The following is a 23,253-nucleotide window of genomic DNA, read 5'->3' on the forward strand; positions in this document are numbered from 1 at the left end:
TTCTTTTACTGTAATTTTGTAAAACAAAACAAATATAAGCTCTGTCTTTTTAGGCTGATTTACAGAATCCTATTTTAGCATAGTTTTTACCACTATAACAGGAGTTATACTGTGTTCTATTTACCTCGATGCTGGGAATGAAGTCACACCTCATTTGCTGTATTTTAATAACAGCGCATTACACAGTATTTTGTACATCTAAACCCCATAGAAACATGTCCACAGACTAATTTTGTACACTTTTATTATTTATGTATGACTGATATAATGAGGCTCAAACAGATATAAATGCTAATAAACGTTAGCTATTATGATACTGCTTTTCCTACGGTTGATATGTGGGGTAGCCTGTAGGAGCGTTCCAGTTTAAATTACTGCAGAACTAGCAAATTCTGACTTCCCAGTATTAATGGAGTCATACTGAATAGTGTTTTGTCTGAACAGAGTTTAGCAGGGTCTCTTTTTGGCCTTTTTAGCCTAGCTTTTACATGCTAGCAAAGAAGTTGATACATTTGGATTTTTTTACACATTTGTGATAAGAATATTGTAAGACAGTTACTCCAGGAAACTAAAATCTAATCTTTTGCTCATAAATTAATAAGAATTTGTTTTAAAATGGGTCATTATTAAGTTGTAAGTGTGAGGAAAGAAAATACATGTGGATCCGTGTAGGAAATGTGAATTCTCATTAGCTCACTAATGCTAACAAGACTGTGTGCTATTTTTATGTTACCTAAATTAAAGAAGAAGTACTACACACAGTAAAATTGACAGTGTTAAATTAACTCTTTAAGAGCTGAATTTAACACTGTCCTAGATATACATATGGTCCCACTCACTGTAATGTTAAAATAACTCTACCTAAAGAGATTTTTTTTAAAAGTTAATTCAACACTGTATGGAGTCATTTATTAACTCTATGTAACTCCTATTAGTATTAACACATTTTGGCTCACAGTGTAAAACAACTCTCAAATTTGTTAATTAATTTTTTTTTAACGTTTTTTTTTTATTAATTTTTATATTTTTGTTTTTACCTAACTCGAAACAGGCTCACATTTTATGATGTCTTATAGATACTCTGGTATATAGTTTCGAGTGAAGTTAAGAAAATATTCAAACATAAATTCTAACGAACTTTTTCAAAAGCTATACCACAGAATAAATTACTATAATATCCTATTTAAGCTTTATTTAGAACAAAAGAAACTATCAAAAACTGCCAAAAAAAACAGTGGTTCTACCATAGCACAATAATTCTTGGGTGGAGTACCTCATTCACCATCCAACCCAACACCAAGAGGTGGAATATACTGTGGATTTTAATATGTACTAATATTTAAAGAAGCTTTTGTTCTTACCAAAAGTTAGTTTATGTATGCTTTATTATCTCATTCGTACTTGTTATTTGTTTGAGAATGACTGACTGCAACAGCAGTAGCTTCTTCTGCAGCACACTGGCCCAGTATTAGCACTGTTAGCCTAGCTTTCAAACTGCCAGCTGCTCTCCATTCCTGAGATGCAGGCTGTACCACCTGTGTTAAGCCAATAGGATTTAGCGTCTCAAATCAGACTTAATACTGTAAGATCACTTAAATAATTGGGACAAGCTACTTTATACCCTGTTTGAGCTGTTAGCTGGTGATCCTGTTAGAGCAATCGAGCACCAGACGGGGAATGTCTGTTACTGATAAGAGCTAATATAAAATATGTATATATATATTAAGCAGTTGTAAATGCAGTGTAAATATAAACTAAATTTTAGGGACAGTTGTGTGAACTTAACATGAATTACAAACCAATAAAGGTGAGAGTTTTTCCTATTAGCGTTTTAAAGGTGAAAGAATTTGTTCTGACAGCAGAATTGTTTATGATAATTATATATTTACACTTTCAATCAGCTGCATTGATAGAGATGTGTATAAGGCCAATGTCTAGCCATGCAGTCTGCCATATAACATTTTATATGCCTATAACATTAGTAAAACATTTTCAATCTCTAACAAACATAATATTGCATTATCCAGCTGAGCTAAGTTAGCAACCTGAGCAGGTTTATACCAAAGAAAATGCTGAGTCCAACTTTAATTACAGTTAGGGCTGTACAATAAATCATATTTTGATCAGAAACATTAACAGTTATCATGATAAACACCTCAAAAGAGCTTAAATAACTACTTTAATAACAGCAAACTCAAACTATAATACCAGACCGCAGCAACTAAGGGCGCTATTCCCTCTGCAAACTGTGCTCTCGTGACATAACAAGGCTGGATGTAGAGCGAGGTAGAGCAAGGTTAATTGAGGGAAACTAAGGTAGAAGGAGGTAGAGCAAAATTGTGTGATGTATAAAAACCTTAGTGTATCTTAAACTAGCATCTTAAGGATCTTAATTTATCTCTAAGGCTGCACCAATATTAAGCAAAGCTTAAATTATCTAAAAAGTGAAAAGTTGCAGCCACAAATGTTCATTTTGGTGCATCAGTGTTTGCTATGCTTCACATTGAAAACATTAAGTACAGTGAGGTTTTGACAAATAGCATTTTTGTCCATATCATTATGATTAAATGTAATTGAGAAACTTCAGGTGTTTATATAGTTGTGAAATTGATTTGAGGTCATATAGCGCCCAGCACTAATAATCCTGAGTTTGTATTGGTTTCTTCTGTGAAATGTATTCATTGTGACCTAATGTAAAAGAGCCCAACCCTAGCTCAGCTCACTTCTTGCACCTCTTCTCTTTCAGTCTGAAGCTGGAATGTGAGAAACTGGCCACTGAGAAGACGGAGATGCACAGACATTACATCATGGTGAGTGACCTTATTGCCAAAGCTGCTGGTAATGACCCATAAAAGACTGTTTATGAGAGGAAGTATATAAGAGTCTGTGACCCAATAGAATATATGTGCTGCCTCCCCCACTTCCTCTGTCCTCCGTCCCCGGGGATAGCCCTGCTATAGGGGGGAGAGTTTAGAATAGTAAATGATGCAGCTCTTTCTAATTCCAGATAGTGTTGTTCAATTTACAGCCACATTTAGCCACAGTTCTCCTGTGCAGTAAGCATTAACACTGCCATTAAGTTGGATTGCAGAACAGAAGGTCATTTTTTCTGCAGTCATTGATTTGCTGAGCGGAGTGGGGAAAGAGGAGGAAGTGAGAAAAGGCTTCTTTTAATTTGGTCTGAAGTGAAAACAGAGAACAGCTTCCTGCAGAGTGAATGTCAGTCTCATTACTGTAATTGTGTTTGTGTTTTGTGTGTGTTTCAGTATTATGAGATGTCGTATGGACTTAATATCGAGATGCAGAAACAGGTAAGGAGCACTATAGAAATGTGAGGTAGTAGACATATGTCCCGAAAGTAATATCACAATATTTCTGGCTATTTGTACATGGGAGTATGAAAAAACACTGAAACATATTTTATTAATTCCATTAAATTCCACTATTTTAGTAAAATAATTATTTTATAAAACAGTGTGAAGACATCCATAATGTTACATGTAATAATGTAATGTAGCAGAATATTTAGTGTATGATTATAAACTGCAAACATAAACAGTTTTACAAAAATACCTCTACAAACCAAAATATCGATATATTTATATATGCGATATAAGACGAGACAATATAGTTTATATCGATATAGACTATGCTGCGTTACAGTGAGCCCTGTCAGTTCCCCCTTCTGTCTCTCTGTACAGCTTTACCTAGCCCCGCCTCCCTCACTCACTAAACACACAGTGACGGCAGAACCCGACTTTTCAGCGAAACAGCAGCACGTCTCATGTTCTGAAGCATCACCACTGAACTAAACACTGATCTTTAAAGCAGACACACTCACTCTAACCTGAACTGACCAATCAGCTGCTTCACATGTGTATGAGAATTGACCTGACACTGTTTCAGCGCAAATTTACAGAAAACTCAAACTGCACTTTTTATTAACTTTTTCGTAAGCACTTTAGATAAAATTGGGAATGTGTAGCTTTGTCTTAAAAGTATCTTTTTGATATTACCTTATGGGATGAAAAAAATATTGACATATATATCGTATATCGCAATTCAGAAAAATATATTGAGATATAGTTTTTGATCCATATCGCCCAGTCCTAAAAAACACATACAAAATAAATTGCTTCAAGACAAAATACAGCTATTATCATGATAATGTTTTAAAGTCGCTATATGCATGATTTATCATCTGTGTAAGTGAATATATAAGTGGGCTGCTTGTAAAATGTGAGGCAACATTAGAACAAATAAATAAGTAAAATTAAGTACAGTAGCTTATTTAGAATGTGTTGTTTTCTGGTATATGTATGGTATGGTATGTTTGTGCGGGTGGTGTTGGGTGGGAACTGTAGTTACTGAGATTTTGAGATTCCTTGTTCTGGATACCTTTGCACATAAAAATCACAGTTATATTGCTGATAATGTTAATTTTTTTATTTATTTGGATTTATTTATATTTATTCTACTGATGATGTTTTTAGACTATTACTATACAAACAGATACAAAACAGATATTTGAACACTTGGCTAAATTTCAATGTCCGGTCTAGTCATGGTGAAATGTAATCCTATGTAAAGCTCTATGTTTGACTCTTGTCTTATCTCTAAGTACTGTGTATATGCTGGGCCTCCACTGTTTGGATCTACTCAGTGGATATAAGCGTCTCCTAAATCACTACATGTAAATGTACTGGCATTGTGTTGCACAACAGTATTGATGTTATATTTCGAGCAGTATTGATAGAACAGAGAGAGAACACTGCAGTACAGTACAAACTGTACCTGTGAGCTGCTGTTGAGTGTATGCTGTTTAGTGGGTGTTTTATGTAAAATGAATTATATTTTATTGTTACTATTCATTAAAACTGTTAAAGTTAAAACACTGACAGTAGAAAAAGTTCTCTCCAGATTCTTGCCAGTATCATCAACACCTACATTTATTCATTCATTCATTCCTAGTCATAGACATAAACACACATAAATAATACCCTCACACACACGAAAAACACACAGAGTGGGCTAATCCAGATAAGACCCCTGGTGCTTTCCTCTTTTTCCAGGCCATCTGGATTTTTGAGGGTGTATGTGGGTCACTGTGGAAATGCTGTGGAACCGCCTCTGGTGGAGTGTGTGTGTTTACATGTGCGTGAGAAAGAGAGTGTGTGTGTGTGTGTTTACTGTATATTTACAGTATGTCTGTAATATTTAATTCTCTTTGTGTTGCAGGTGAAGGTTTAGGCCTTTATGTGTGTGTGTGTGTTTGGGTTTGACTGAGTGAATACAGCTACAATAAATATTAATAATGAGGGTAAATTAAAGGGTTCTTCAGAAGGTGCTGTTGTTGAACTGCTTTTGGGTACATAAAGAACTGTATTTGAATTAGGGTCACGGTGTTGTGGTAAATAAAAAAAATGATGGTTATCATACTCTGAACAGAGAACCCCACAGATGTTTACTAATATCAATCGATTCATTCAGAAATCAGTGGATAAATGTATTTTAAGGGCTGAGTAATAATGCATAATATATCCTAATAAAAATGTTTCAGTAAGAATTCATTTTTCAAATATTTTAATTCACATTATTTACAATATCTGTCCCTGGCTGGTGTTCATTAGAGAGCACGTAAATGAATAGGCAAATTAATTTTTCTGTGGCTTTTTATTGTTTGTATTGATAATAGAATTACACCACATTCACCAAAATTAAGAACTATATTGTTATATAAATTTATGACCACATCGCCCAGCTTTAGGTTCACTTCATAAGCAGCTTTCATATTTATTTCTTTTCAAAAACAATACATTTACAAATACTTTTATTAATAAGCTCTAGCTTTAGAAAAGCTTATCTTCAATACACTATAAAACACAGCATTTATTATTTTAATGGTCAGAGTATCATAAAAATAAGAATAAAAAGAAGAAGACAAACAATGTTAAGAAGAGAAATATCGTAAAACTTGATATCGCAAACAATGATATTATTATTGTGAAAAAGCCACGTAAGGCTGCACTGCACAGTATTGGAAGACAACTGATGTTACATTATTTTGTTGTTCTCTGATAAATACAATATTATAATACTTAAAAAAATACAGGAATTTCAGCAGATTGCTCCTGAAATCCATATTTCAACATGTTAATCCCATGATATTTATAATGCCCTCTTTGAATCTGAGAACACACTATTATATGAAAGATATTGCATGGATAAAATAAAAATCGGAACAAATGTTCTTTATGTATTAAACAATTAATAGAATGGCAAGTATGGCTTAATTTGCCTTATGTGACACTGCAAATACATCAATTTGACTATTGCACTTTGCAATTGTGATGCTGAAACAGTGTACTGTGCAGGCATAGGTGCAAACCTAGTTTTGTGTTAAGAATGATGAACATTTACCGTAAATTGTTAAAGACGTGTATGGTTGTCATCAAGCAAAAACCTTGTATCTCCCACTTTTCAGTTTCTCACTTTTTAACATAATTTGATTCAATTAATTCTAATTAAATGTAAGGCCTAATACAAAAACGTTCTGTATGAAACCAAAAATGGTTCTTCTGTATTTCTCAAATGCAGAAGATAACCTTTGTACCATGTTTTTTTTAATACGTATATTTAACTACATAGTTAAGGGTGTATCCCTGCATTTCTGAGGGGCTGGTTTGTGCTTTTTATGGAAATTAAATGCAGTTAAATGATTAGTAGTATGGAACAGGGTTGGCGTGTCCACATGGGGGCAGCAGAGATATATGTTTTTATATAAATATATATCCCTGAAGTCTGTGGGTTGTTAGATGTGTGCATGAAAGGCCTGAAAGGTTCTACACTGCAATCATCAATAGTGTACATGAGGTAATATACATATATATAGCTGTTCAGAAGGCTGCTGAGTGGAGCGGTACAGTGCTTGGCCCCCTATTGTCATGTTTACTATGTCCTCTGCTGGTTGATGGGATTTTCTCTGAGCTGTGTGTGTGTGTGTGTGTGTGTGTGTTTCCCCCGCAGGCGGAGATTGTAAAGCGGCTCAGCGCTATATGCACTCAGATCATCCCTCTCCTGTCCCAAGAGGTGTGTGAGTGAAACTATTGTTGCACACACACACACACACACACACACACACACACTTACACACACACAACCATTTACAGCCCAATATTAAAGCACTGCTTTCTTCAGGACCCCGTTCTCCCCCTCCTTCCCCACTTCGGCTATTTAGACGTTAATTATTTACAAGAGAGCTGGTCATCAGCGCTCTAATCTCCGCCCCCTTCGTCCATCAATATTTCATGCAGCTTCTTTTTAACCAGGCGCACAGAGAGACATAGAGAGAGCATCAGGGGGTTTTGTACCCAGGAGGAGCAGAGCAACAGCAGGAAATATGTTTTTTTTTTTTTTTTTGGTTAAGCGGAAGTCATGTACACTTCGTTTAACCACTTAAACCCTTTAAACGATGTGTGTAAACCCGTACTTCATTACTGTCATGATTTATGTCCATTTTATAGGCCCCACCCCATCATAGAGGCTAGTAAATCTAGTAAGGTAAGGTAAACAGCCAGGCTTGTTACTCTAACTGGTATTAATTGGACACATTATTATTATTATATTATTATTATAGAAATGGTTGCAATTAAAGATATCCCCGATCCGATCATGTTATTGTAAATCAGGGCAGATCACGTATTTTTCAAAGGATTAGAATTGGGTGGAAAAGATCTGGATCATTGATTTATCAAAATGTATCAGTATTGTAACTCCACAAGTTCATTATAGGCAGTAAAAAAGGTCTAGTCTAAATTTAGTCTGCGAAGCTTAAACCACACTACATTATTATTACTGTCTCACTTTAAAAAAAAAAACAGAACTACCAGCATTTAAAAAAAATAAGCATGATATTAATTATGATTAATTACAGAGTTTTTGTTGTGTGACATTTTTTAGTTTGTTTATTTAAGAAAAGATGCATATTTAAATAGGAATCATTTATATGGCTGTTTATTTATATAGTCTAGTTATATGGTTCTTTTGTGCTAAAAATAGTCATTTTTGATAACATTGTTTCAATAATAACTAAACATATATTTAAAAGCACTTAAGGGACAACTTGGATGTGTTTTTTTTTTACTGCATTATTCTTATTGCAATTATCAGATCGGAACTCTGTATCTGCAGATACCCAAAATTAAATGACACGATAATAATCCCTAATATATATAGTTAATAATATATATTGTAACATTGCATTTAATGCCACTGACCATATGATAGAAAAAAATAATAGAAAAGTAATACATTTACATCCAAGGATTTACACTTAATAGTTGGGAAGATATATTGAGTAAGATATACGTATTACTGTATGGAGTTTACACTATACTGTGTATCAGAGTTTTATTTTTATTTTATTTTATTGACTGAAATAAAGTAATATGTCGTGATAATAATTCTGGCCATATTGTCCAGGCCTAGAGGTCATGCATATATGATATATATGATAAGGTAATTGTTGTGACAGCAGTTTAACTTTTTTTTTTAAATCAATAACAGTTTTTAACCTTAAGGTCTTAAGGGGTTAAAGTGATCTATTCACTACAGACTTCACTACAGTGGCACCAGGCTCGTGATGTGTGGTGATATCTGGTGTAGCTTTACTTTAATGTGTTTTATCTGAAACTGTGACACCACATCTCTGTTACATAACCCGTTACCACACATTTAAAATAGAACTGGAACTCAGAACACTCTTATAATGACACCAGTGGGTAGGGGTGCCAGTATCTGCTCACTGAATTTTATATAAGTGTGTTTTAAGCCTTAAGAAGTCTTATGAAAGTCAATGTAAAAAGATTTGTGTCATTTTAAAGCGTTTCCCACATTAAATTCATGAAATCAAGAAAATTAAGTGCCAGATTTACATTATTGCACAACTATGGACAAAATTTCCCAGAAAGGTTTTAAGCCTATTTCTGAGCTACGCAACATTCACAAATGGAGATTTTGTGTTGAAAAGGTACAAACTATTCTAATGAATTATATCAGAGTCCTGGCACAGCCATTCTTGTAAAATCCAATATATTCATTCTAAAAATGAATTTCAGAGTAGTCTGGTAGGTTTGTTGGATATAATTGCTCTATACTTGTTGACAGTGTATTATAAATGGTCAACATTAACAAAACAATAAACTTAAAAATACAGAATTCAATCACAATAAGCTGCATTAAAAACACTCATTCTCAGCAGAGAGGTCTCTAAATTCCCAGAATACTTATAAAAAAGGCATTTTTAATTCTAATTCTATTTAATTCTAAATCAAAAACTTCAACTAAATTGTTTCCAGTAACTAAACTGCTGGAAAATGGGAAAATTGCAAAAAAAATGTCCTGCAAATTTAAGGCTGGATTTGACCTACACTTTTAAAAATGAACATACGTAACTTTGTCCTTTGGTTGATGCCTTAGTAGAACCACAGTGTCTGTAATAGAGATACAGAATAAGCATGAAAAAGATCCCTTTGTATCATGTGGTCCTTAATAGGTTCTTTTTGATGCTTTTTGATATACCTGTACTTGATTTGACCATGTTTTTGGCACAATAATTACATTACATTACATTACATTACTTTACATTTGGCAGACGCTTTTGTCCAAAGCGATTTATAATAGTCAAGTACAAAAGTAATAGAAGTAATAGAAACATTTTTTAGATGTTGTCGTAACATTTTAATAATGTTGTCAATGTTTATTCTTATGTGTATGTATAATTGTGTGTGTGTGTGTGTGTATGTGTGTGTGTGTGTGTGTGTGTGTGTGTGTGTGTGTGTGTGTGTGTGTGTGGGTGGTTGTTCTCCAGCATCAGCACCAGGTGGCCCAGGCTGTCGAGAGATCCAAACACGTGAGCATGGCTGACCTGAACGCCATCATCGGGGTCAGTCACTACAGTCTTCTTTACATCCGTCTGACCAATCACACATGATCATAGTACCAGTCCGACCAATCACATCCAGGATTCCACCAAATCCTATCAGTACAGAACCAGCATGATGAATGATGATCCAGCTCTGTAGCCCTAAACAGACCTTCAGCTCGCATTATGAATTCAGTAATTAGATCTGTTTGATCACTGTCACAAAGCATTACAGCTCGCACTATATTATATTACAGGAAATGAGAATGACATTCTTGTGTTATTACATAACATAATAAGCTAGTGCATGTGTGTGTGTGTGTGTGTTTCAGTGCCCACAGCACTCGCTCAGTAGATGCAGTTGCTTGGAATCTGGTGGAATTCAGTCAGAAATGAATGTATAATAATAATACTAGCGTATATTTAATGATTTTCACTGTGTGATTAGAATTAGATTAGCATCACAGCGCACTCGGAGGAAAGCGCAGCAACTCGGTTCTGATACATCAGCTCACAGACGCAGCCTTGTGCTGATCGACATCACCCTTTGGAGTGATGTGGGGAGAGAGAGCGCCATCTACCCACCCAGAGAGAGAGCAAGGCCAATTGTGCTCTCTCAGGGCTCCGGTAGTTGATAGTAAGCTACATGAACAGGATTCGAACCATCGATCTTATGATCATGGTGGCAGGTGGCACTCGGAGCCTGATGCTCGAACACATTCCTAGTGATAAACACAGCTGTCAGACACTGGAGCTCCGTGATAGTTTCTGTGTTGCTGAAGAAGATGAAACTGAAACTTCACATGAAGCACTGCTCCTTAGGAGCTGAACTATTCAGATGATATTCAGTTTGATATAGATCACTTTGGAAGTATAATGTGAACAGCCTAAAACTTTGAACACCTTACATGCTGTATAAATGTAATTATAAGGAGTAAGCCAATATTAATGCCCTCCATATGAGAAAAAGGTTGAAGTTGTTCTCAATATGAACATGTGGTTCTCTGTAGTAAGTCATTTGCATGTGAGTGGTTGGTGACCTTCTCTCTCTCTCTCTCTCTCTCTCTCTCTTTCTCTCTTTCTCTTGTATGTGTTGCTCCCTGCAGCAACAGCAGCTGCAGCATCTCTCCCATCATACCCCAGGCTTCCCCCTGGCCCCACACCACTCAGGCCTGTCTCTGGGAGCAGGGGGTCTCATGGCTCTCCCAGCAGCTTTCCCATTCCCACCACACTTAGCTCCTAAAGATGACCTCACCCATCCCGAGTCTGTGGATCCTAGAGGTACTGAATTTGTGAATTTTTATTTAAAGTGTCTCCAAATATGTAAGCTTTCTGAATAAGAATGTTTAGAATTTTGTATTGGTATTACAGTTTTAAAATATGAATACAGTAATTAGTAAAAAAAAATATTACAAGGCTCCATTTTAATGAAATATCAAAATATATATTTTTTTAATTATATAAATGCAACAAAATAATGCTTCTTTGGGATTTCTTAAGCCACTGAGATGATAGACAATGCTATAATAATACATTTTATTGTGTTCCAGCTTTAGTAGTCTAATACTATTTAGATTAATGTTGGTTGTAAGAGGATGGCATTGCATTGAAAGCATCAGTGTCACATAGTGAATAAAGAATCAAATTAAATGCTTGTATTTGATGAATACTAGATATTAATTTATTTGTAAGTTCATGCATTAAGTTCTCCTAATTAAATTTAGGATCTGTGGCTCTTTTTATCATTCTTTGCACACATCAAATATTTCTAAAAATAATTCTATAATGATTCTTAATACTGATTATTTCAAACTGATAAGATTTACAGGACTAGCATCAATTAAAAATAATTTATATATGTATCTGCAAAACAATTTTATAATATTAAAAATATGAATTCCAAACTTTAAACTATGGTGTATTTAACCTACACCTTAATTTAGTTAATATAGATCATATAATTACTATAATAATTGTGAGTATTTAGTTATATTTAGATAGATAGATAGATAGATAGATAGATAGATAGATAGATAGATAGATAGATAGATAGACATAAGCAAAATAAATTAAAAGGCAAAGCTTTCTTGACAGTGATGTAATGCTTTGTCTGTGATGTATAAATGTATGTATAATAAAATAGCGTAACATAATGATTACTGTAAATTGAGACATGTCTGTGTAATAACCGTTTGAATAAAAGCTGAAATCTCTTTTTATTGTTGTAGATGGCGCTGTGAACAGGGTGAGTATCAGCTTTTGGTCATTTGCGCTGCTCTGCATGTCAGAATGAGGATGAATGAGCTGCATTAGTGAGGGTTTGCCTGTGTTGCGTATATAAACCGGGCACTCTGCCATGTGAATTGCTGTGTATAATGCAGGCCTGTCTATGGCCTGGTATTGATTTTGTGTTTTATGCATGTGTGTGACTGCTGTGCAGTGAGGTAGAGTCCCCACAGGCCCATCAGTTAGTGGCTAAATGGAGCTGCCAGGCTGTAGGCTTTATTTCAGCACTGCGCTGCTTAGATTGTTTATTCATTTATGTCCAGTTTTCCATTAGCTGTTACAGTGGAGTGCTCATGGGTGGGGATGGGTGGGCTATAGGAGGCTGTAGGATGTGTTATTTAAACCTGTTATAGAATCAATCCAGGTCAGACACTTGGAGGCAATGCTAGCACTGACTATTATGGAGATAATGATCAGTAATGTGTTTCTTATATAGCAGAAAGGTCACTTCCTGTATTTCTAATCAGATTCACCTGTAACACACATTCAGATACTTGTGATTGGGCCCATGTTTAACTGAATTGCCCATATTATCCATAAAAAAACATTTATGAATAATTATTTGCCAGGCATTGGGTTTGATATGTAGTGTGTATGTGGATTTGTACTGTGTATTTACAGGGGAATTTTCTCACCGTAGCCCATGTTCATCTTCTTGGTCCTTTCTGTTCCTGTCTTGTTTTCCTGCCTGTTTGTTTTCCATCCTATGTGCTCTTAAGCACAGGACTCGTTTTGTCATTGTCTTGTCTTCGCCCTAGCCCCGTCCTAAGTGTTCAGACCTGTGTCTAGTTTGCCTAGTCTAGTTTACCCAGCCTCCTAGTTATCTCCCCCAGGTGTTCCTTGTTTCTTTAGTCATACCCCATTTCTTTCTTTGTTTGACTGTGTTGCTGATTTTTGTAGTTTGTAAATTTTTGTTTTGTTTAATAAACTCTGTTTTCATACTTAGAATTAACTTTATCTAGTTAGTCTTAGTTTTTTGTTTTCTAGTCTTTATGAATTGTTTTTTTGTTCTTATTCTTTATGGAGTCAAGTAAAACCTTCTTGCATTTGCACCCTGCCTCAAAGTTTAAGTTGTTGCAGGAAGCAACATGTAGGCTGCATGTTTGGGAAGCCCTGCTCAAAAAGAAAGATAAACATTTTTATCCTTTTTTATATCAGATTTTTTTATACCCACACTTTTCTATTTTTATCATATAAGCAATATGATATTTGCTGTAGATTATGACTGTTAGAACAAAATCTTGTGTCTTAAAAGTACTTTCTTAATTTTTAATAAAAGTAAAAAAAAAAAAAAAAACATTTTGGACAATTTCTGGTCTAATATAGAATAATGTTTTGTATATTGTCAAATATTTTACTTTGCAGTAGGAGAAAAATTCTATACATTTCAATGGGAATCAGTTTATTTTGGAGCATTTCTATTGGTCCATGTCCACATAAATATGTGCTATATTAACGGTGCTGCTGTACTGGTGTGTGATGTTGTGTATTATTGTACAGGGTTTTCCAGACCTGTCTCTGATGAGTCAGTCTGGGGGTCAGAGGCTTCCTCTGTCTCTAACCTGCCCCCCGGAGGCTGAAGCTGATAGCAAGAGGAGCAACACGGAGGAGAAATCCAGCATTAACACACCCCGAGTAATGCTCTCTCTCACACACACTCACAAATACACACACATTAGTTAATATAGCTTGAGATTATACATGCCCACTATATCCTATATGTGTTGTTTTTCTCTTGTACAAATATGTTTTATTGTAAAATCAGAATAGATTTAAACTAATATACTGTGTAGTCAGTCAGCTGAACACACACACACACTCTCTTACACAAACAGTCATCGTGATGACGCCGCAGTGGGATTAGCCTGCTGGCACTGTTTCCCAGACAAACACTGTGCCACATCCTGGGCTTAATGATACACTTCACAGTGATTCATTTTCCATGATTGCACTGTTTATTTACACAGAAAATCAGCCTTTTGTTCTAAAAACTACACAAATTATTGTTTTGTTAGTATAGTTTTAATACCCATTACATGCCGTTACACATTTACCACACATTTAATTAATAAAATACAATTGAATTTTAATGTATGTTTTGCAGAGAGTTTCTTGTTTTAAAATTAGCAAATAATAAAACATATACAAAATAAATGACCGGTTTCTTTTTATATAAACTAGACTATGCAAAAAAAGAAAACAAAAACTTGCACAATTAACCGTGCCACAGGATGCATTTATTATTAATGTATAAATAGTACATATATTTTTCTTACTTATTTTTAAACATGATAATAAACAGGGGTGCACTGGATTTTTGGCAATTCAAAATATTTGGTGGAAAATGGCAAAAAACACATAATAATTAGTAAAACAAATAATAAAAAATTTATACCAAACAATAACTAATGATTTTAAGTTTACTTTTAACTACACTGTGACAGGTAACTTAGCTGCTGGAATTCTAAGATTTTTAACTAAAAGATCAGAATAACCAACAAACATCCACATATCATTTAACACAACAAGAATTACAATAGCTAACCAGCAAAGTGCCCTTAAACCATCCTCAACTATCAGCAATTAATTTAGCTTGAAATACAGTTAGCACCTGGGCTAAACTGCTCACACCCTGCTGAGACCAGATGCTGTAATTATTGTGTCTAAACAGCGCCATTTACTGCTGTATGAATTGATGGATTTCTTGTATTGCTAATCAATGGCACCTGTTTATGGATAAAATGCTGCTTTTTAACAAAAAGAGCCAATCAGCTTGCTGCTTGTGTAAAGAGCAGAATTGAGGAAAGTCTGGAAGCTGGTTGGGAAGCTCTCCTCGATATGGAGATGTGCACAGGTGCAGTAGCCATAACAAGCTGAAAAATCATGCTTATTATCCCTTTGCTTTACAGTATTTTGGTTCTTTCCCCATTCAAATAGATATAAGGATGAGGGAATATAAATAAGCACTCAGCTGCATTGTCAAGACGACTGCAGAATGAACTGATTTGGCTTTTAAGACTTTGGTCCAAACTCTCTAGGTCTACTGAGGCCCACTGTTAGCATCGCGGCTAAAACTCTCTAAGCCTGCTGAGGCCCACTGTTAGCATCGCGGCTAAAACTCTCTAAGCCTGCTGAGGCCCACTGTTAGCATCGCGGCTAAAACTCTCTAAGCCTGCTGAGGCCCACTGTTAGCATCGTGGCTAAAACTCTCTAAGCCTGCTGAGGCCCACTGTTAGCATTGCGGCTAAAACTCTCTAAGCTTGCTGAGGCCCACTGTTAGCATCGCGGCTAAAACTCTCTAAGCCTGCTGAGGCCCACTGTTAGCATCGCGGCTAAAACTCTCTAAGCCTGCTGAGGCCCACTGTTAGCATCGCGGCTAAAACTCTCTAAGCCTGCTGAGGCCCACTGTTAGCATCGCAGCTAAAACTCTCTAAGCCTGCTGAGGCCCACTGTTAGCATCGCGGCTAAAACTCTCTAAGCCTGCTGAGGCCCACTGTTAGCATCGCAGCTAAAACTCTCTAAGCCTGCTGAGGCCCACTGTTAGCATCGTGGCTAAAACTCTCTAAGCCTGCTGAGGCCCACTGTTAGCATCGCAGCTAAAACTCTCTAAGCCTGCTGAGGCCCACTGTTAGCATCGCGGCTAAAACTCTCTAAGCCTGCTGAGGCCCACTGTTAGCATCGCAGCTAAAACTCTCTAAGCCTGCTGAGGCCCACTGTTAGCATTGCGGCTAAAACTCTCTAAGCCTGCTGAGGCCCACTGTTAGCATCGCGGCTAAAACTCTCTAAGCCTGCTGAAGCCCACTGTTAGCATTGTGGCTAAAACTCTCTAAGCCTGCTGAGGCCCACTGTTAGCATCGCAGCCAAAACTCTCTAAGCCTGCTGAGGCCCACTGTTAGCATCGCTGCTAAAACTCTCTAAGCCTACTGAGGCCCACTGTTAGCATTGCGGCTAAAACTCTCTAAGCCTGCTGAGGCCCACTGTTAGCATCACGGCTAAAACTCTCTAGGCCTGCTGAGGCCCACTGTTAGCATCGCGGCTAAAACTCTCTAAGCCTACTGAGGCCCACTGTTAGCATCGCGGCTAAAACTCTCTAAGCCTGCTGAGGCCCACTGTTAGCATCGCGGCTAAAACTCTCTAAGCCTGCTGAGGCCCACTGTTAGCATTGCGGCTAAAACTCTCTAGGCCTGCTGAGGCCCACTGTTAGCATCGCGGCTAAAACTCTCTAAGCCTACTGAGGCCCACTGTTAGCATCGCGGCTAAAACTCTCTAAGCCTGCTGAGGCCCACTGTTAGCATCACGGCTAAAACTCTCTAGGCCCACTGTTAGCATTGCGGCTGACACACTATTCTATTCAGAATAGAAGAGTCTATTCTGGGTCTACCCACAGTCTAACAGTGTCTCAAAGTGCCCAAACACAACACGTTTGGTCCGTTTCACTTATACAAGAGTAAAAAAAATAGCCAAAATAAGAGAAAACCTGCATTTTTTAAAAATGTTTAATTTTGTTTAGTTGCTGTCTAGCCCCCCAAAATATATTTGTAGTGCACCACTAATATAACTTTATCACTTTCTGGGAACATCTTCAGTCAGTGTTATAACAGTGTCCTGTTCTGAACCCTCTAAGCCTTAAGGACGTACAAGCTATTAAACTGTCACTTAATATTTTAGCTTGTATCCATATTAAATCTGCTGTGCTGATTTTCAGTGCGTCTAAATGTCAGGATATATAAAAAGCAGGCTGATTTCAGTGTAGTCACAGTGCACTGCAGTCCCGTCTATAGTCTTATACAGGCTGCTGGTGTAGGAGGAGTTATTGATGGGATTTTGTATCTTCCCACAGGACAGTGAAGTGGACAAGAATGAAGACAGTCTGAGGCGGGACAGCACTAAAGAGGTATGGCCTGAATATTCTGTTCCTGCTTCTTCCTCTATGGCCTTGGCCTAACGTCAGCTCTGTGTCTATATTTAATGCCTGGGTGAATTAATCGAGCTGCTGTAGTTTCACTGTTTAGAGCCTAAGTTTTAGAATAGGTGCTGTAATTCTGTGTCATCTGATGTTAATACAGCTTTAGAAATATGTAATATTTTAATGCATATTTTATATAAAATTATATAAAGTAAGTGATGTTAAAGGAACATGTTACATGTGTGTAGATTAACTACTAGACCCATAGATGTGCCTTATACACTTTTTTTAGAATGAAAACTGTAAAACATTGAGAATTGTGAGTTCTTCTAAATAGATAACTACTATATAACATACAGCTCTGGAAAAAACAATAGAGGCCACTTCAGTTAAAAATATTGTCATTTAGAGCATTTATTTGCAGAAAATGAGAAATGTCTGAAATAACAAAAAAAAGATGCAGAGCTTTCAGACCTCAAATAATGCAAAGAAAACAAGTTCATATTCATAAAGTTTTAAGATAAATCAATATTTGGTGGATTAACGCTGGTTTTTAATCACAGTTTTCATGCATCTTATCATGTTCTCCTCCACCAGTCTTACACACTGCTTTTGGATAACTTTATGCCTGCACTCCTGCTGTAAAAATTCAAGCAGTTCAGTTTGGTTTGATGGCTTGTGATCATCCATCTTCCTCTTGATTTTATTCCAGAGGTTTTCAGTTTGGTGATATTCAGCGAGTTTCAGCGTAATATTAAAGAGTTAAAGTAGGTTGCTATAAGTGTCTACATGAGTAAAATAAAGTAACAGTGTTTTAGTAGTGTTTTTAATGACTTTGATGCCGTTTTCCTTCATTTCTGTGTCTTTTTTTTAGTTAGAAAATTGCATTTAAGAACATTCATTCAAATTTCGTTTTTCTCCTAAGTATGTTTTTAGTAAAAAATATTTCTTGTAAATGCTTTTGTAAATCTGGTCTCAGGACTGTTCATGATGATGAGAAATAGAATGTATTATGATCTGAATGTATAATTCTGTGTTTTATGCTGAATATCTCTCCTCTCCTGCTGGTCGTGTAGAAGAGTGTGTCTCCAGCAGGAGCATCTCCTCGCTCAGCTGATGGAAACGGTCTGGACGGCTCCCCGGTCCGGCGCAGAAACACGTCCAGAGAAACCCACTCTCCCTCCTCCCCCACGTTCCCCCACCCACACACACCCAGCCACCGCAAGAGCCCCGCCCAGGTACACACATTACATTACATTACATTACATTTCATTTGGCAGACGCTTTTGTCCAAAGCGACTTACAATAATGAAGTACAAAAGTAATAGGAATTTAGATAACCCATTTTTAGATAGGGCTTAAAGGAACACCACACGATGCATGTAGAGCAGGGCTGTCTGGCTTTAGTATGTATAGAAAATCTCCACTTTTCACTCTATCTAGCTCTGGTACGCAGACGCTCCTCAGTGCTTTGATTAACTGGGATCAGGTGTGTGTGTTAAAGCTGAACCTGAACTCTCCAGGCAGTAGATAGTCATCAGGACTGCATACGTGTACAGTGCTCACCTGTCAGACCTCTAATTCTTCTCTTTACTGCTGAAACTGAGACTTAGTTTAATGTTAATCTGAGCTAAAAGCTAAAGCTGTTGCCATGTGGGTCAGCCAGACCCTTTTTTGTACCAGTTTTCTCCAGTTTCAGACTTTTGACGGTGTAGGACACAGTACACACCTCTCCCTGGCTTTATCTGTAATTTCTCTAAAGAATAAACATATACTTTTAATAGTTACCTTTGAGTTATCTTTGTTTCTTTGTCTTTTTCTAGTTATTATGATGAAAGTGTGTAAGTGGTTAAATGTTGCTGTAGAGAATTTGGTACCACTTTAAAATAAGACTACCTTTATAAAGGGTTTATAAATGCTTTATAACTAGTTTATTAATGGTTACTAATAAGGTTGTAAATGCCTTAAAAATCATTAATAATCAGTTATAACACACACGTAGAAAGGGCAACAATGACCTGTTGTTTGCCAAATAGTGAACCCACAGCCATCTATATTTTTGCCCTTTCTACGTATGTGTTATAACTGATTATTAATGATTTTAAGGCATTTACAACCTAATTAGTAACTATTAATAAACTAATTGTAAACCATTTATAAACCCTTTATAAAGGTAGTCTTATTTTAAAGTGGTACTGAGAATGTAGTAACACAATCTGTTACAGCTCTCTTTTACTACAGACAATTAATTAAAGCTCAGTTTATTATCATTGCTACTTACCAGCTGTAATCTGAATTGTTGGCTGAATATCCTCTTTTTTAAACAATATGATTTTTCAGGGTTTTTTTACAGTATACATTTACAATATACTATTATTTATTTACAATATTAAATTTAATTGCATTTTTCAGTTGTTAGTTAATTAATTTTTCTTAAAGGCCCTGGCAGACAGAATTTCTTTCCACTAGATTTTGTATAATTTCCTATTATAAAATATAGGGAAAAATTGGGGTGTTCTAAAACTTTTGACTTGTACTGTAAGCATTAATTGGCAGTTGAATTACTTTTTGATGTGAACTTTAGGGAGCTGAGAGGCAGGTGTACAGTCCTCCTTTTACTGGAGTTTTGCCTTGGAACAACCATAAGCCTTAATAACCAATAAGCCTCAATTTAAAATCAAATCTAAATTTCACAGGTGATTAAAATGGGAGACTGGAATAATGTAATCCCTAATATATTACTAAAATCAAGAAGCAGCTTATAAAACAGAGATATCTCTTGAGTCAGCATGCCTTAGAATCTCATTTTACTCTTTAACAGTCACGGCAAGAATTACATTTTCCAAAAAGTATCATTTTTTGTGCTCCTGGATCCGAATTTAGCAGATAGAAAAAAGTGGATGCACAAGTCAACCAGCTAGTTGATTTGCCCAGTTAGAGTGTTTTTCTAAGCATGAATTAACAAGCATTTTAAAACTGTTGCTGTAGAACTAGAATATAATCAGGTTTACTGATCCATCTTTTTTATTTTAAAAAAAGCTGTATACCTATCTACAGTAGTTAGCTGTGGCTATAGCTAATTAGTGCTTACTGTTCTCCAGTGAGGCTCAGCTCTAATGACTATGGCAGAAGTAATATTGCCATAGACTACTGCTATTTAGAGTAAATGGTAAGGGAAACTGCATGTAATTTAGTCTATTGAAAAAATGCTGTGTACTGTATATTTTGAGCTAAGGGTTATGTTCACTTCTATGTACCATAGCTGGGCAACTCAGACAGGCCTTTCAGAATAATAAAGACATATGTTTTATTGTAGACCATGAAATTAAGTCTTTTTTTACTTATGTGACCTGTCTGTGAAGCTTAACTAAATGTAAATGTGTGTGTTTTACAGATTTTTTATCTCAGCAGTTTTATCACAAAACAAAAAGCTGTAAACTGTGGTTAAATTCCCTGTTAAATAGTGAGATGTGTCCTAAATGATCAGTGTCTGTGCTCTGTTTCTGCTGAAATCCATGCTGAAATGTTGTTTGGCCCTGATGTGTGCTAAAGTTAGTAAGAAGAGACTTAGAGACCTACCCAACCTGCTAATTAATGAGTTGAATCAGGTGTGTGAGCAGAGTAATCACCAATCTGTGCTAAAGTAATTTCCTCTAGGACTAGAATTGATGACCTGTGGTGGAGGACATTAAAACTCTAGAATATGTGAATCGCCCTATTTATTTATGTTTAATGACTTTAGCATATAATGAATAAATAAGCCCCGTTATGGGTGTACGAACTGTTCACACTCTGTTTTATCTGTGTCTCTGTTTCTTCCAGGAGGAGAAGACCCGGTCTCCCTCTCAGTCTCCGTCCCGGGACACTGCGTCTCCGGTCTCTGCTTCTGCACCTCCTCCTCCTCCCCCCTCCTCCCGGCCTCTCTCCTCCCCAGCACGCGCTCCCTCTCCTCCTGTTCAGCACTAGGTGAGACTTTCCTTTTTGCCCTCATTTCATTAGGACAATACATTACTGATATAAAGGGGGCAGTTTTACTGTTAACTGCCATTAACCAGCAAATGAGACACAGAGGTTTATATGTAATACAGGGTTTATATGTATCCTGGAATTCTAGACACTATCACAGACTATTGAGGGGCAAAATATTAATACCAAGATCATATCCTATCATCTGCATTACATTATCAATTTCAATTATCAATAACTTGATTAAAACATAGAAGCTCTAAACTCCCTATAACTCGTCCCCTCAGTTTGACTGTTACTGCTTCATTACTCCAGGTGGTGGTGCTAATCAAATAATTGTTTATTAGGTGAGGATAGCCTGCCCCATCCTTCTGTAACTTTTCCAAAAATCTTAACGATCAAGAAAAGTGTTCTCATACTGCAGACAAACCAAACCATGCTTCAGTTGATTTGGACTGAGGCCAAGTTTTTCGGTCAAACCAAAATTTGTTCCTTTGTTCTGGACCCCTGATCCACCTCACTCATAGGATAATTACATTATTGATTTATCACACAATGTATGAACATGATCTCAATTATTTTTGCTTACCTGACCTATCATGAACAGCCCATTTACATGAATGAACTGAAATGTTGACTTTGTTAAAAAACAGTGGTTTAATTTTATTTTTTTGGACCAGCTTTGCCATCAAGCTGCCAGCGCTCAGAGGGAGCAAAATTGGCCCTGCTCCCTCCGGGTGGGTAGATGGCGCTCTTTCCCCACATCACTGCTAGGGTGATGTCTGCAGCACAGAGCGTCTGTGAGCTGATGTATCAGAACCAAGTTGCTGCGCTTTCCTCCAAGCGTGGATCAGTTTAAAAAGAAGCGGTGGCTGACTTCACATGTATCGAAGGAAGCATGTGTTAGTCTTCACCCTCCTGGTGTGTTGGGGCATTACTATTGATAGGGGGAGTCCTAATGAGCAGGTTGGGTAGTTGGCTGTAAATTAGAGAGAAAATAGGAACATTTTGAAAAAAAAAAAAAAGGATTTCAATTCTAGAATCTGAATTTTTGAAAATGAAAATATTTTTTTTGCCTGTTGCATTGTTATATCTGTGGAATTAAATGTCTTAAAATTACAATAATTTTGTTTATTAGAATCATTTCTTGAACAATATATCGTCCAAACAAAAAGAGTTATTGTGAGAGGCCTGGTTTGGAACAAACCGGGCAAAACTTGGCAAATGTGAAAGCAAACTCAGAGACTATTTTTCATGTTGTGGTAATGAATGGAAAGTGAGAAAATGACTAAAAAGGTGCATGAAATACACACTTTTTGCAAGTTCCTGTTGGACTGGATTGAAATGGAAAAACTGACTGTATTCTGACTGTATTTGTGCTGTTCTCCTCTCAGGACCCGCTCCACACTGTGGAGTGAGACGGGTGGGAGACGACGCGCCCCCTCCTCCCCACCCACCCTACCCAGCACACACTGGCTCTGTCCCAGAATGCAGTGGGCCCGGGGATCAGGTGCCTGGTCAGGAACTCTGTCTGCGTCTGCGTCTGCCCACTGACTCGCGGAGCCACACCGTGAGCGTTCCAGCATCTGCGTCCAACACACTGCAGCGCCGCCTCTGAGGCACAGCTTAACAAGCCAACCAATCAGCTGCACAGTGACTGAAAGATCTATCAGCCAATCAGGCAGCTGGAGAGCTGTGGCGAAGCTGGGTGATTTGGTGAGCTGCCCTTTTTTTTTTTGCCTTTCTTATTATGTGCATTTTAGTAGAAGACCACATTATGTGTTGTGTTGTGTTGGTTGGAACTTTGAACAATTTATATATACTGTATGTTAAAAGTCATGTGAGAGTATACTGTTTATTTCTAATAATAAACAATTTATATGACATATAGGGCCCTATCGTACACCTTACACCCCGTCAACAGTCTAATTTCATGTCTTGCGCCCTTGCTTTCAAAATAGAGTTTAGAAATAAATCTACACTGATGGGTGTGGTGGTCTGGAAGTGAGGTGTGTTCAGGTACATTTCTGGCATGTTGATATTTTGGTGGTGGAAAACACAGGTGTGCCACTGACTGAAATAAACCTAGACAACAGTTAATCATCAGAATTTGTTTCTATTGGTGCTGTTCCTTTAAATGAGCTGCTAGTGTACCTTGTGAATGTGCAGTTCA

At 36.8% G+C, this 23,253-nt stretch overlaps 1 protein-coding gene across 2 annotated transcripts in view; it reads left to right on the plus strand.

The window, feature by feature from the left end:
• The window catches only part of tle2c (TLE family member 2, transcriptional corepressor c), a 43,484-nt gene that overhangs the window by 15,785 nt on the left and 4,446 nt on the right, over positions 1 to 23,253 (plus strand). For both annotated transcript variants that reach the window (XM_022678951.2, XM_049478829.1), the window contains 11 exons: positions 2,747 to 2,810; positions 3,267 to 3,311; positions 7,027 to 7,089; positions 9,869 to 9,943; positions 11,029 to 11,203; positions 12,151 to 12,167; positions 13,709 to 13,843; positions 17,049 to 17,102; positions 18,191 to 18,352; positions 20,937 to 21,080; positions 22,475 to 22,796. In XM_022678951.2, coding sequence (XP_022534672.2) covers positions 2,747 to 2,810; positions 3,267 to 3,311; positions 7,027 to 7,089; positions 9,869 to 9,943; positions 11,029 to 11,203; positions 12,151 to 12,167; positions 13,709 to 13,843; positions 17,049 to 17,102; positions 18,191 to 18,352; positions 20,937 to 21,080 — 934 coding nt within the window. In that variant the 3' untranslated portion in view covers positions 22,475 to 22,796. The remainder of the gene's footprint in view (positions 1 to 2,746; positions 2,811 to 3,266; positions 3,312 to 7,026; positions 7,090 to 9,868; positions 9,944 to 11,028; positions 11,204 to 12,150; positions 12,168 to 13,708; positions 13,844 to 17,048; positions 17,103 to 18,190; positions 18,353 to 20,936; positions 21,081 to 22,474; positions 22,797 to 23,253) is intronic.

This window comes from Astyanax mexicanus, chromosome 4, assembly GCF_023375975.1.
Source record: "Astyanax mexicanus isolate ESR-SI-001 chromosome 4, AstMex3_surface, whole genome shotgun sequence".
In the NCBI taxonomy this organism is placed as follows: Eukaryota; Metazoa; Chordata; class Actinopteri; order Characiformes; family Acestrorhamphidae; genus Astyanax; species Astyanax mexicanus.